General features: G+C 38.6%; 1 protein-coding gene across 4 annotated transcripts in view; it reads right to left on the bottom strand.

The window, feature by feature from the left end:
* Nucleotides 1-271: 271 nt before the first annotated feature.
* The window catches only part of DGKB (diacylglycerol kinase beta), a 345,124-nt gene continuing 331,546 nt past the window's right edge, over nt 272-13,849 (bottom strand). For all 4 annotated transcript variants that reach the window (XM_070729086.1, XM_070729085.1, XM_070729084.1 and 1 more), the window contains one exon: nt 272-379. In XM_070729086.1, the coding sequence (XP_070585187.1) occupies nt 272-379 (108 nt within the window). The remainder of the gene's footprint in view (nt 380-13,849) is intronic.

Consider the following 13,849-nt stretch of genomic DNA (forward strand, 5'->3'; position numbering starts at 1 on the left):
ACCCATCAATAGCGTATTTATACTGTAAATTAGTGACTGTAATGCATGCAACAAAAATATGTTTTATCAGTTTATGTAAACATTAGCTTTCTTCATGCAAAATGCCTACAAAACTGTAGCAACAAATTATTCTAATAGCATCATTTTACATTAGTTCTGTCACAGCAACTGCTATTCCTGCTTCTATGATTATGTAGTAGAGAATACTTTAAAAACCCTTGAAAGATTTCCAGTCTACATCCCTACTCATTTGATTTTTGTAAAGTTTGAACTACTCTTTGCTGTAGTTCCTTGTTCTTTTAATGATGGAAGAGAAGATTCCAGTTTTCGGAGGAGGCCCCATCAGAACTGGAGCTTGATTCTTGGGGGTAATTTTTATCTGGTGAAAAAAAAACCAGTGATAATTATATCTCCTGTCCCAAGATAAGCTTTCTTAACTTTTAAGCATGTTCCAATAGAACATAGGGCAAGTGAATACAATTTTTAAAAGCTGATAATTGATTAGACCATTATTCAAAGGGAAGATTAACATAATCATATAAATTGCATTGATCCTCCCACTGTCTATTTACATTTGTTTTAGAATATTTTAAAGTCATAGTATCATGAAATATAAGAAAACACATGTAAAACACAGTAATAACTAGATCAGATAAAATATATATTTTGCATGAAATAACAGATACAGTATTTGGTAAGTAAAAAGCATATTGGGGGGAAAAATAAGCCACGGGTATTCCCTGCATATAGTAATCATCCCCCCAACTTGGTGGAATCTTATTTATAATATAATATTCTAATTATATCGGCAACTGCTCCAATGTATATGATAAAACAGAATTCAATATACACTGGATCCAAGGAATTGTAAAAGGGATAGAGGAAGTATGTGCTTGCAACTATATATATACTCAGGGTAGACCTGTTGGATATGAATCTCAATAAAGTAATTAGTCCATGTTCCATATTTAACCACCCCTTAATTAGGATATTTCTCCCAAAAGTGGTTTGTTGTATCAGTTGTTTGACAAAAAAGAGATGGAAACTGGTTCTACTCTGTTTTGCTCTTGCTGGAATAAGATAAAAATGAATGTTGTATCTATTATGTATAAAAAATTGGCACTCAATTATATCACAATTTCACAATTTATACTTCTGGGTTCATTGTGCTTAACATGAACTTCCATGCTTAATTTGAAAATAACCACTAGGACTTGAAATTGAAGTCTAGCATGTTAAAAAGGTCAAAAATGATTAAGTAGCATTCTATTTTGTTAATTAATTGGTAGTAAAATCAAATCAAATATGAAAAGCCTGCTTAAAACCATATGAAAGATTACTTCATAACTACCTATTTTGATTTCTTTGATATAAAACCAGAAATCACCTTAAATGAGACAACCCTCGTGTAGATTATGTCTCCAATTTTCTCTAATTCAAGTCTAAATGAGAGAAGACATTTTATGAATGTATGCTATGCTCAAAGCTAATTGAAAGCAATTATCAAAGTGGCATTTTGTCTGTGACTTTAAGATACATTGTGCGAGAATAAATGATTCTCATTATGTAATAAAAAGGTCACATCTAGCCTTTGGGCCACTGCGGCTTACAGTTTTTCAAAAGCTATTTGAGACATTTTCTTTAGTGAACTACTGCTAATACAAGAGCTATCACTTATTAAATATCAGTTGTCATCTACACAGCACCCCCATCACAGATAAGTATTTCTTTGAAAAAGAAACACCGACTCATTAAAACTGGCAAAAATATATCTCTTAAAGTGCATACCTGACATTTTCAAGCTAAAGTGAATATCCTTCACTTGTCATTCACTAATAGCAATGAAATAAAAAAGTACACTAAGAGGAGAGGCTCATTAAAAAACAGGAAAGACTATTTCTTGGATGAAAATTTGCTATCAATGATGCACACACACATACACACACCTTATTATTTCCCTAACTAACATATAGAATATAAATGGATTTCTATGTTTAATAAATAATTAACTTTAATTTCCCCCTAATTTTTAACTTGTTATAGTTTAACTGTAGCTTTTAAAGAAATGTTTATGAAAAATATTGTGGGGTTTTTTTCTTTGTATTTCTCCTAAAACTTCATTTATGTACCATGTTTTCCCGATAGTAAGGCAGTGTCTTACTTTCTTTTTACCCCCAAAAGCCCCACTATGTCTTACTTTCGGGGTATGTCTTACATTGGAAAGGAGGCGGGCGAAGGAGGGCGCAGCTCCGGACCTCCCCCCCTTTCCACCCCTTGTCGCGCGAGACAAGGGGCAGCGAGGCAGGGGAAGAGGCGGTGGCTTCCGAGAACATGTTGCTGTTATTTCGTTGACAGAAAGCCTGCAGCGAGGCACATCGGAGCAGTAAATGGAATTACTACTCGGGATACAATCTTGCGCCTGGAGTGCCACTTTAGCCCCAAAGCTGTTTCCCTGCAAGTGAGCGGATGTGCACCATCCCCGGAAGCGAGCCAGTTTATGCCCTGGAAACCAGCTACTCTTCCAGCCAAGGCACCTTTTGAACTGGGGGAGACCCCCACCACCTGGCAATGCACAATGGCCCTCCTTGCTCTCCCTTCTCCCCCAGCCCACCCCAAGGTTGGGCTTCTCCACGTGCTTCTATTCAGCCCCAACTCCGAGCGAACCACCTTCCCTCTTTCCCCAACGGAGCAGCGTTGCAAAAAACAAACAAACACATCTTACCTCTCCCCTTCCCCCAACCCGGCCTCTTTCACACAATCCGACCCGGAGAGAGTGCTGGAGACGGTGCACGATTTGCAGAAGTTTCTCCTTTGTCGGCTTCCGAAGCGACGCTGGGCGAAAGAGGGCGGCCAGCAGCGGCGGAAGGTGAGAGGTGCCTCTTCGCGCACTCAATCTGCCGGAGAGCCAGAGAAGGAGGCACCTCTCGCCTTCTGCTGCTGGCCGCCCGCCCTCTTTCGCCCAGCGCCACTTGAAAGGACCCCCCCCTTGGCTTCTGCTGGGGGGGGGGGGTCCGGATGCCCCCTTCTCCGGCTCTCTGGCATATCGAAGAGCGGAGCGGGGAGAGCCGCCTGGCAGAGCGCTTGCAGGCGGCGGCGAGGGGGGACGGCGGCGGCGGGGGGGACGTATGTCGAGGTTCTACTGTCTCTTCATACCGTGTTTCCCCGAAAGTAAGACATATGTCTTACTTTCGGGGTATGGCTTATATTAGCCGACCTCCCTGAAACCCCCCATATGTCTTACAATCGGGGGGGTCTTACTATCGGGGAAACACGGTATCAATTTGACTAAAAAAATTTGTTTTGTATAAAGCTTGTTAATATGCTTTCATCAATGTAGATGTTATCTGAAATCTATATCTATATCTGTACCATCTATATCTATATATCTATAAAAGTTTTGGTGTATTTGAGTCTTTTCCCATGTAAGATTGAGAGTGTCGTTACGATTTCGACAAGATCACACGTCATCTTCAGGCGTTGCTGTATTGAGCTTCGTGCTGCTGCAAATAAAGTATGTTGGTACAGAGCTGAAGGGATTGGATACTGTAGCCTAGAGGTTAATTCTTTGCCTTACAAGACAAAGGCTGCAAGTTCCAGTTCCAGTGAGGGTATGGCTAGCTGATGAGGCCAGAATAAGGCCGAAATAGATCTATCCTAGTCTCCCTTAATTTTCAAAAATATGTGTCACACACACACACACACACACACACACACACTCAGACACATATACACACACACACACACACTTGTGTGTGTCTGTGTCCTACCCAAGCAGCAAATACCCCCCCTCCGGTCTATCCTCCATACTAACCTACCCAGGCTTCATGCTCTGGGGAATCCAGAGCATGATACCATGGTCTTTCGAGACTGAAGGATGTCAATTCATGCATATTTATGTGTGTATATAAATGTATGTATGTATGTATGTATGTATGTATGTATGTATGTATGTATGTGTATATATAGAAATGATAGACGATCTCCGTAATGTTTAATTTTTTAAAATATACTAAGCATTTGTCAGCCACTTCTGATATCATCAGAGTGTAAAATCCCTATTGAAGAGTTGCTTGCTTTTATGTAATGCCAATTGATTTTAATCATTGCATTTGTAATAGGCCCACACATATTTTCCATCTTGTAATTAGCTTTGCTGTTTTTGCCTTAGTCACGCTGACAGATGGCGATGCCATTTCTATTTACTCTTTCTCCATTGGTTATTGCCTCTTTCTCTTCCTGGAGAATAGATCAGGCCTATCGGAAACTGCTTAGGTTGCACTAATGGATGATCCCTGGCGGGCCTGGGATACACATTTATCCTCTATCTTGGTGCTTCTTGACCTCTCAGCGGCTTTCAATACCATGATAGCCCTACCTACTATGGAAAATGGCATATCTGTAGATTTCCTCTTATATTGTGGAATGAATTCTATATTGAGAAATTCATAATTCATATATCCAAACCAGCATTCCATCAGTTTAATGCAAAACCTAGCTTAGATCCAATGACTTCCACAATTTCCTTTCACAAATGCTTGGAAGTTTTCTTAGTTCCTGTTCAAATTATAGATGAAGAGATTATAGACTACAGTTTGTGGCTTCATTGTCAAGGCTGTGAGTAAAGGTAATAACATTGATGTGGTGGTGCATCTTGGCACAAATGATTTGTCCCAGAGAAATGTCAATGTAGTGAAAAGAGATTTTCAATGTCTAAGTGTGGAGCTGGGAGCTGGGTAAAATAACAGAGCTGGGTAAAATAACAGATTCGGTGACTTTTCTCAGAGGTGTTACCGGTTTGTGGTCAAGAGGATAAAACAACGTGTATCAGAGAGTTTAATGTGTGGTTAAGGCAGTGGTGTAAAGCTGAAGGTTTTGGCTATGTAAGTCATGATGTCAGTAGGTGGTCTAATAGGGAGTTGTTTAAGAGGGATGGTTTGCATCCATCATACAGAGGTGCCCAGGTACTCGGTAAGGAATTCAGAACTTTTTTGGACAGGCATTTAAACTAGGTAAAGGGGACAGAGATGTAAATGATGTGGGTGATTTCTGTCCCCGACCAATGAGGATAAAGCAGTTTTTGGAAGCTTATGAAAAGGGAGCTGCAAATAAAATAGATGTAGTTGTTGATGATAAGGGGCAAACTAATAATGAAAATAATGTTCTTCGGGTAATGTGCACGAATGCTCGAAGCTTGAGCAACAAGCTCTGTGAATTAATGGCCATAATATCTAGAGATAATTTGGACCTGGTTGCCATATCTGAGACATGGTTTAAGGATTCTAATGAATGGGAAATATCCATACCAGGATATACACTGTATAGGGAGGATAGAATAGAGAGAAGGGGAGGTGGAGTAGCCATTTATATTAAAGAAAGTCTAAAAACAACACTAATTCAAAATACATGTCAAGATCTAGAGACTCTCTGGATTTGCATGCAAAATAAAGAAGGTTCTGTCATTAGAATTGGGGTGATCTATAGGCCTCCAGGGCAATCCGAGGAATATGACAACAAGATGGTGGATGAAATTACCCAAATGGCAGTAAAGGGAGATATTGTGGTTATGGGTGATTTCAACATGCCTGATGTTGACTGGAATATCCCCAGTGCCCTTACATGCAAAAGTAAGAATATAGTAGAGGCCTTTACAGGAGCAGCTCTGGCACAGCTGGTTAAGACACCAACTAGAGGGGAGAATATTCTAGATTTAGTTTTTACGAATGGGAATTGGGTTTCAGATGTCAAGGTGGGAGAAAATTTAGGTTGCAGCGACCATCTATGTTTGTGGTTTGATGTAAAAACACATTGTGAGCAATCCTATAATGCAACCAAAGTATTGGATTTCAGAAAAACAAATTTTAATGCAATGGGGGAATATTTAGATAATGAATTAAAGGGGAGGGATAAAATGGCAGGAGCGAGCACCCAGTGGACTGTATTAAAAAAGGCCATCTTAAAAGCCACTGGACTGTATGTAAGACAAATAACTAAAGGTAAAAGGAAGAAGAAACCGCTATGGTTTAGCAATGATGTAAGGGCTATAGTCAATGAAAAAAAGGCTGCCTATAGGAGGTATAAAGAGTCTGGAAGTATAGGGAGGTGTATAAAATGAGACAGAAGGAGGCGAAACAGATAATATATGCTGCTAAAGCCTCAAAAGAGGAAGAAACTGCCAAATCTCTAAAGAAGAGGGATAAAACCTTCTTCAGATATATTAGTGATAAGAAGAAGAAAAACTGCGGCATCACGAAGCTTAGTACCGGGAATAATACATGCATTAATAAGGAGATCACTGACCATTTCAATAGCTACTTCTGTTCAGTTTTCTCAAAAGACACCTTACAAAATAAAACTATAGAGGGATATAGCATTGCTTCCAGCTGTACGGATTCAGCTCCAGTGATCTTAGAAGCCGATGTCTTAGAAGAACTTGAACGATTAAAGATAAATAAGGCAATGGGTCCAGATGGCATCCACCCCAGAGTTCTTAAAGAACTCAGATCTGTCATTGCTAACCCCCTGACTGATTTGTTTAACCAATCCTTGTTAACAGGAGATGTTCCTGAGGATTGGAGAATGGCCAGTGTTGTGCCTATCCACAAGAAGGGCAGTAGAGAAGAAGCTGGTAACTACAGGCCAGTTAGCTTGACATCAGTTGTAGTTAAAATGATGGAGACTCTACTCAAAAAGAGGATAAATCAGCACCTAAAAAACAATAACTTATTGGACCCAAGTCAGCATGGCTTTACTGAAGGCAAATCATGTCAGACTAATCTCATTGATTTATTTGACTATGTCACAAAGGTGTTGGATGAAGGTGGTGCCGTGGATATTGCCTACCTGGACTTCAGCAAAGCCTTTGATACGGTTCCACATAAAGAGCTGATAGATAAATTAGTGAAGATTGGACTTAATCCCTGGATAGTTCAATGGATTTGCAGCTGGCTGAAGCGTAGACATCAGAGAGTTATTGTTAATGGCGAGTATTCTGAGCAGAGTCAGGTTACACACGGTGTGCCACAAGGGTCTGTTCTGGATCCTATTCTTTTTAATATGTTTGTGAGTGACATAGGGGAAGGTTTGGTAGGGAAGGTTTGCCTATTTGCCGATGACTCTAAAGTGTGCAATAGGGTTGATATTCCTGGAGGTGTCTGTAATATGGTAAATGATTTAGCTTTACTAGATAAATGGTCAAAGCAATGGAAACTGCAGTTTAATGTTTCCAAATGTAAAATAATGCACTTGGGGAAAAGGAATCCTCAATCTGAGTATTGTATTGGCAGTTCTGTGTTAGCAAATACTTCAAAAGAAAAGGATTTAGGGGTAGTGATTTCTGACAGTCTCAAAATGGGTGAACAGTGCAGTCAGGCAGTAGGGAAAGCAAGTAGGATGCTTGGCTGCATAGCTAGAGGTATAACAAGCAGGAAGAGGGAGATTATGATCCCACTATACAGAATGCTGGTGAGACCACATTTGGAATACTGTGTTCAGTTCTGGAGACCTCACCTACAAAAAGATATTGACAAAATTGAACGGGTCCAAAGACGGGCTACAAGAATGGTGGAAGGTCTTAAGCATAAAACGTATCAGGAAAGACTTAATGAACTCAATCTGTATAGTCTGGAGGACAGAAGGAAAAGGGGGGACATGATCGAAACATTTAAATATATTAAAGGGTTAAATAAGGTCCAGGAGGGAAGTGTTTTTAATAGGAAAGTGAACACAAGAACAAGGGGACACAATCTGAAGTTAGTTGGGGGTAAGATCAAAAGCAACATGAGAAAATATTATTTTACTGAAAGAGTAGTAGATCCTTGGAACAAACTTCCAGCAGGCGTGGTAGATAAATCCACAGTAACTGAATTTAAACATGCCTGGGATAAACATATATCCATCCTAAGATAAAATACAGAAAATAGTATAAGGGCAGACTAGATGGACCATGAGGTCTTTTTCTGCCGTCAGACTTCTATGTTTCTATGTTTCTATAGCCCATGATCCCAAACCACATTTTTATTACTTATTGACTGTCCAGAGTGGTGGTATTGAACCATTTTCGGGTGCTTTTGAAAGCTTGGAAGATTTGAAGTACTAAAAAAAGCTTGTATTGGTTTGTTTTAGCACTGTTAATTTTTATGCCCAATCAGAAGTGCATTTTTAAAATCCTGTTAAAAATTGCAGGGAAGAAGAAATATTTGAAGTTCTTTAATAATCTGCAGGAGTACGGACTTCTTTGGATTTTGCTTCTTGTATGTTGTATTTTGGTGGCATTTAGAAAAGATTATAAATAGAGCAGTTTTAATTTATTAAACAAACTATGGCTTTAATATTATCAATAAAGCTAACCATTAGATTTTTTCCCCCCAGAATGACATCTGGATTGACCAATGCAGTAACAATGATAGGAAATAGTAAAGGAAAAAATGCTGAGGAACAAAGGCTATAATTAATGAAGACAATAGCCTGTTTCCTTTCAGTACTAAACAAACTAGGTTACTGAAGGCCAACTCTTTTTTTATTTTTTGGCCTATCCTAAAGAGTCAGTTATTGCTTTGGTTCCTATAGAGGAGAAATCAAAAGGTCTGATCTAAAAAGAGCCTAACAACCAACCAACCAAACAAACAAAATTATAAGAAAAAGATGAGTTTGGAGGCCTATATAAAATGCTATCAAGGACATGACCCTGTTGAAGAAAAGTTTTCACTTGTTGAAGGTGATTTTTGAAAATTGCAAAAACTCAGGAGCTTAAAAGTACAGAGGAATAATGGCTGGGTATTGATAATTCAAAGGAGTCCATAAAAGCCAACTCTTTTCAAATGATTAAACACTACACTGTCTTTCTCAGTTTTCAGAGCTCTTCTGGAACTTCCTTTCTGTTGCCCATGCAGGCAAGTCTAGAAAAGCATGGGGTGGCTTTAGAGATTTGAAAAGACTAATTTTGGTTGTGAGCCACCTAGAGTCCCTAGGGAGATGGGCGGCGTGCAAATTGAATAAATAAATAAATAATTTCAGATGCATGCCTGCAACTCAGACCTATTAAGAATAAAGCAAATTTAAGAGGAATTGTAAGTTTTTAAATTATACTGCCATTCCTGTTATTGTTTACATTATATTTCCTACAAGAAAAATTCTCTTTGCCAGTGATCTACCACAGAATATCATTTTAAAAATTTAAACTACCGTATTTCTTAGCAATATCATTGCACCAAATGAAATTAAATCTAATTAGTTTGGCATTAATTAAGCTTTAATAATGTAGTATAGTATCACCCCTAAATAGTGTGATCCATTTCCCCTTCACACAGGTAAATTGGAAAACATGGTGGTGTCATCATAATTTTTAAACATACTGAGAAAATGACAGAGCTGCAAAATTAAAATAAATGATTAATGACATTTTTTCATGTTTTATACTAATAGGTATTGCTGAGCCTTTAAATTAATAAATCTGTCAAGATCAGGGTTGTTACAGGATCCAGCACTGAACCAAAATGGAAATTATGTATTCCAGACACCTAAAGATGACACTTTGGAATATTTTAAATTTTAATTAGTAGGTGCAATTATTCTGGCCCCTCCCCCACCTTTAACTACTACAAATTAATTGGCAATTAGTCATAACTAATTCTTTTTTAAAAAACAGTCTGAACTGGAAAGATAGGTGATTACATCTCAATATAGTTGTCTAAGGTGCAGAAAGCACACATGCAGCAAATTACATTGTCAATTATACAAAAAGAAAAGAACCAAAAATAACAAAATGAAACTTGTAAAATAAAGCCAAAAATGTGCATAGGTTGACAAAAAAGTGTATGCTGTTTAGTGAACTCCAAAATAACACCCAACTAAACAACAGAGTGACAAACTTCAAATGTTTGCAAATGAGTTATTCATTGCTAAATAAGATTTGTGACTTTAGATAGGAATTGTTTGAGCACAGCTGGGATATATGTTCCAAAGAGAGACTTTTCTTTCTGGAAGACAGTGTAGTCCTACTACATGGAGCAGAAAGAAATAGGACATAGCTCTCTCACACAGTCCTGCTGGGTGCATTGGATCTGATGCATCAAACTATTATGCTTTCAATTAAAATACAAGCTCTTTCAAATAAGTGAGTTTAACAAAAGAACTTCCATATAAGTGCTGTTCGAGTATTCCTGCTTATGCCAAAGACAGCTCTTTTCCACTAACATTATTACCAGGTAAGTCATTCTTCTTTCTCCTTCTACTTTTTTTGAAAGTCAATATAAGTGGCAACAGTACTTCTTGAGTTTCCTTTCTAGACATTCAAATTATATTGTAGAATGATGTAGGTCTTGTTACCTTATATTCTGATGTATTTAGCACATTCAGCAACTATTCAGTCATCCAAAAATATTTAAATACCCTTTATGAGTGCATATGTTCCCAATCTACAAAATTGATCAAAATAAGTCCCAAAAGCTTATTTTGATCAAATTAGCCGATAAAACACTGTTCTGTTCTATGGAATGTAATATACAGCAAGTGGCCAGAGGAACATTTCTTCAGTAGTATCATATTAAACTGATAACAAAGGTAACAGTAAAAAGATAAATGGGTCAATAAAAAGGAAAAAAAGATAGGACAAGATAAGAAAAAGGATAAAGAAAAGAAAAAGGGAAAAAGATAAGAAAAGATAAGACAAGAAAATAAGATCAGATATAGGAAAATATAATAAAAATAAAAAGGTAAAAGTTTAAAAAAATGACAAAAAAATGACAAAATATTAATATTAAAATAAAAAAAGAAAAAATAAGAAAAAGATTAGGAAAGATAGGTAAGATAAAAAAGATAATGAAAGATGATGAAAGATAATAAAAATAAAATAAAAGATAAAAAGATAATGAAAGATAATGAAAATAAGGCAAACATAAGAAAGAAAAACGTTAAGGGAAAGATAAGGAAAAAGACAAGAAAGAGAAAGTGTGCTGTCCCCAGAGACAGAGACAGTTGGACTATATTTAGACATGTTGCTTTAAGATATTGCATTAGGGGAAATGTAATGAAAATGGAACAAGTACTACCAAAATATGGAAAAACTTTGGAAGGAATTGTTATATCTCTCAAACATCAAAGAAGAAGAGCTCTTCATGTTGCATTCGGTCACTACATGAAGAGTGCAAGGGAATTCACATACTTTGGAAAAACTGTGAATGGTAGCTAATCGACATTCAACAGGAGTTACAAGATGAGGACCTTCTGAAGGACACACAAACTATCCAGCAGACAAACAAAGAACGAGCAAAGTTCCTCCTACACAAATTTCATTTTTTCAAACCCATCGAAGATGAAGAGGCACAAATTGAAGCAAAAATAGCCTTACTAAAGGAAGAAAAGGCCAGATCACGGGACAACCATGAGAAAGAAATGGCCAGAGCACAGGCCAACCATGAGGCACAAATGGCCAAACTAAAAGAAGTAGCAGCCAAACAAAAGAAAGAAATAGCCAAACTTGACTATTTGATAAGTAAGAAGATGGGCCCAAACAATAATAGCAAGGTCTATGAAAAAGAACAAGATTTGCTACAGCAGGGAGGTGAATCTCAACAACCAGAGATACCAAAAGGTGAAGCATGTGACATCGCATGCTCTGTATCACAAGATCCCTCCCTCACCATTACAAAACATAGCTTGATGGACCAAGACGCTAAGAGTAACCAGGGAGATCCTTCAGCAGCAGTGAAGGAGTCCCAGCCAGAAGGTTCACAAGCAATTGTGAAGTGTAACCTCAGTGCTGAAGCTGAGACATCCCTGTCAAACCTGCAAGACCCTTGAACATGGGGCACCAGATATATACAGAGGTATGCCTGGAAAGGCCATGAAGCCGTATGCAATGATAGACACGCAAAACAACCAATCATTACCTAGGTCTGCATTTATCAACCTCTTTGACATTCAGATCGAGGAAGCACGCTACACGATGTCAGCGTATGCTGGATACCAGCGCATGGCAGGGAGCAAAACCAGTGGATACTGCATAGAATCATCAGATGGGAGTGGAACATTCACACTACCACCATTGCCAGAATGCGACAAGTTGCCAGGTAATCGCAGCCAAATCGTGTTGCCTGAAGTAGCAAGCAGTATACCCCACTTGAAGCCATGCGAAGAAGAGCTCATAACTTTCAAAGACAATTCTGTCCTAGAAGAGACAATACTTCAGACCAACAAGGAAGACAATGATGTAGCCACATCAATAGAAGACAAATGTTCTCCACAGCTCATAGAAGGAGAAATTAAACAATACACTAGTGGAAGCTGGATTGCACCACTGCCCTTTCAACACTCGTCTAACAACCATGAGCAAGCTTCCTCCCACCTTTTTAACCTGAGAAGACTTATGAACAAGAAGCCTGAAATCAAAGCTCATCTGGTGGAGTTCATGGACAAGATGATCCAGAACTTACCCCATCTCCTAAAAGGAACAAAGAATGGTGGTGCTTGCCCTTCTCTGGAGTGTACCTTTCACAGAAGCTAGAGCAGAAACGAAAAAGGGAGTCAAGACATACCTCCCTGAGCAGTCTTCAAGGCATCAGTGTAAAATGCCCACCTGCCACCATGACGAAAAGAGAGCTGCATGTTTTCTCAGATGCATCCACGCAAACAATAGCAGCCATGGCATATATCAGAATCTACGGCGGGGAGCATAAATTCCAAGCCCCTTTTCTAGCTTCTGTTCCTACTCCTGCTCCTGTTACTGTGGAACCTGTTCCAGTTTCTTTTCTAGTTTCTATTCCAGGTCCAGGTCCAGTTTCTGATCCTGATCCAGTTCCAGATCCTGTTTCTGATCCTGATCCTGTTCCAGTTCCTACGGCATCTGATCCTGTTCCTGATCCTGTGGAACCTGTTCCAGTTTCTGTTCTAGGTCCAGATTCTGATCCAGTTCCTGTTCCAGTTCCGATCGCACTTGTTCCTGTCAATCTGTTCCTGTTCGTGTCCCTGTCCTGGTTGCACCTGTTCCTTGTCTTGTTGCAGGACAAGAACACATCTCCAAACTCTTGACACATGGGACTTGTGCTCTAAGTTCTGCCCAGCGCAAAAGACTTTCGCCAAGAAGATCTATGCCATACTCGTCACCAACCTAGTCTTGCTGAAAAGACAGATCAAGCTTCAAGACTGAACCTCAAGCTTTGCATGCCTCATGTTTACTTCAGTGTTTACATTGTCTGATGATATGCTTCATTTACTTTTGTTACTTAGTTCAGATAGACTGTTATGCTATGCCCTTTATTTAGTCAATTAGTTATGTTACATTGTTTATGCTATGCATTGTTTACATTATTAAGATAGTTAAGCTGCACTATTTAGCCTATATCTTTGTTTATTTCAGTTTATTTGCTAGTTAGTAGTGGAATTTTACAAATTCCAGGCGGGGAGTGTGCTGTCCCCAGAGACAGTTGGACTGTTTTTAGACATGTTGCTTTAAGATATTGCATTAGGAGAAATGTAGTGAAATTGCATTCTGGGTAATGTAGTTTTACATGTGACCACATCTGTGTATTCCTATTGGCTCTGACTTGGGATGAGGGGTAATTGGAGAGAGCATTCCGGCAGGTCTTTTGTCTTCACTCACTAAGCCAGCCAGCATGTAGATGCTACACCTAGAGCCGGGGTCAATTTAACCTCTTTTTACCTGCACAATGGGAAAGATTATACTGCAGAAGAATCACATCAAAACTGTGAGTTATTGTGAGAATGCCTGTAATAAAATGATCTGTGATATCTCGTTGTGCTGAGTTATCTGACTGGGAAAAGTTGAGTCTTCGGAGAGGGGCAGCATACAAATCTAATAAATTATTATTATTATTATTATTATTGTTATTGTTAT

This window comes from Erythrolamprus reginae, chromosome Z (genome assembly GCF_031021105.1).
Source record: "Erythrolamprus reginae isolate rEryReg1 chromosome Z, rEryReg1.hap1, whole genome shotgun sequence".
In the NCBI taxonomy this organism is placed as follows: Eukaryota; Metazoa; Chordata; class Lepidosauria; order Squamata; family Dipsadidae; genus Erythrolamprus; species Erythrolamprus reginae.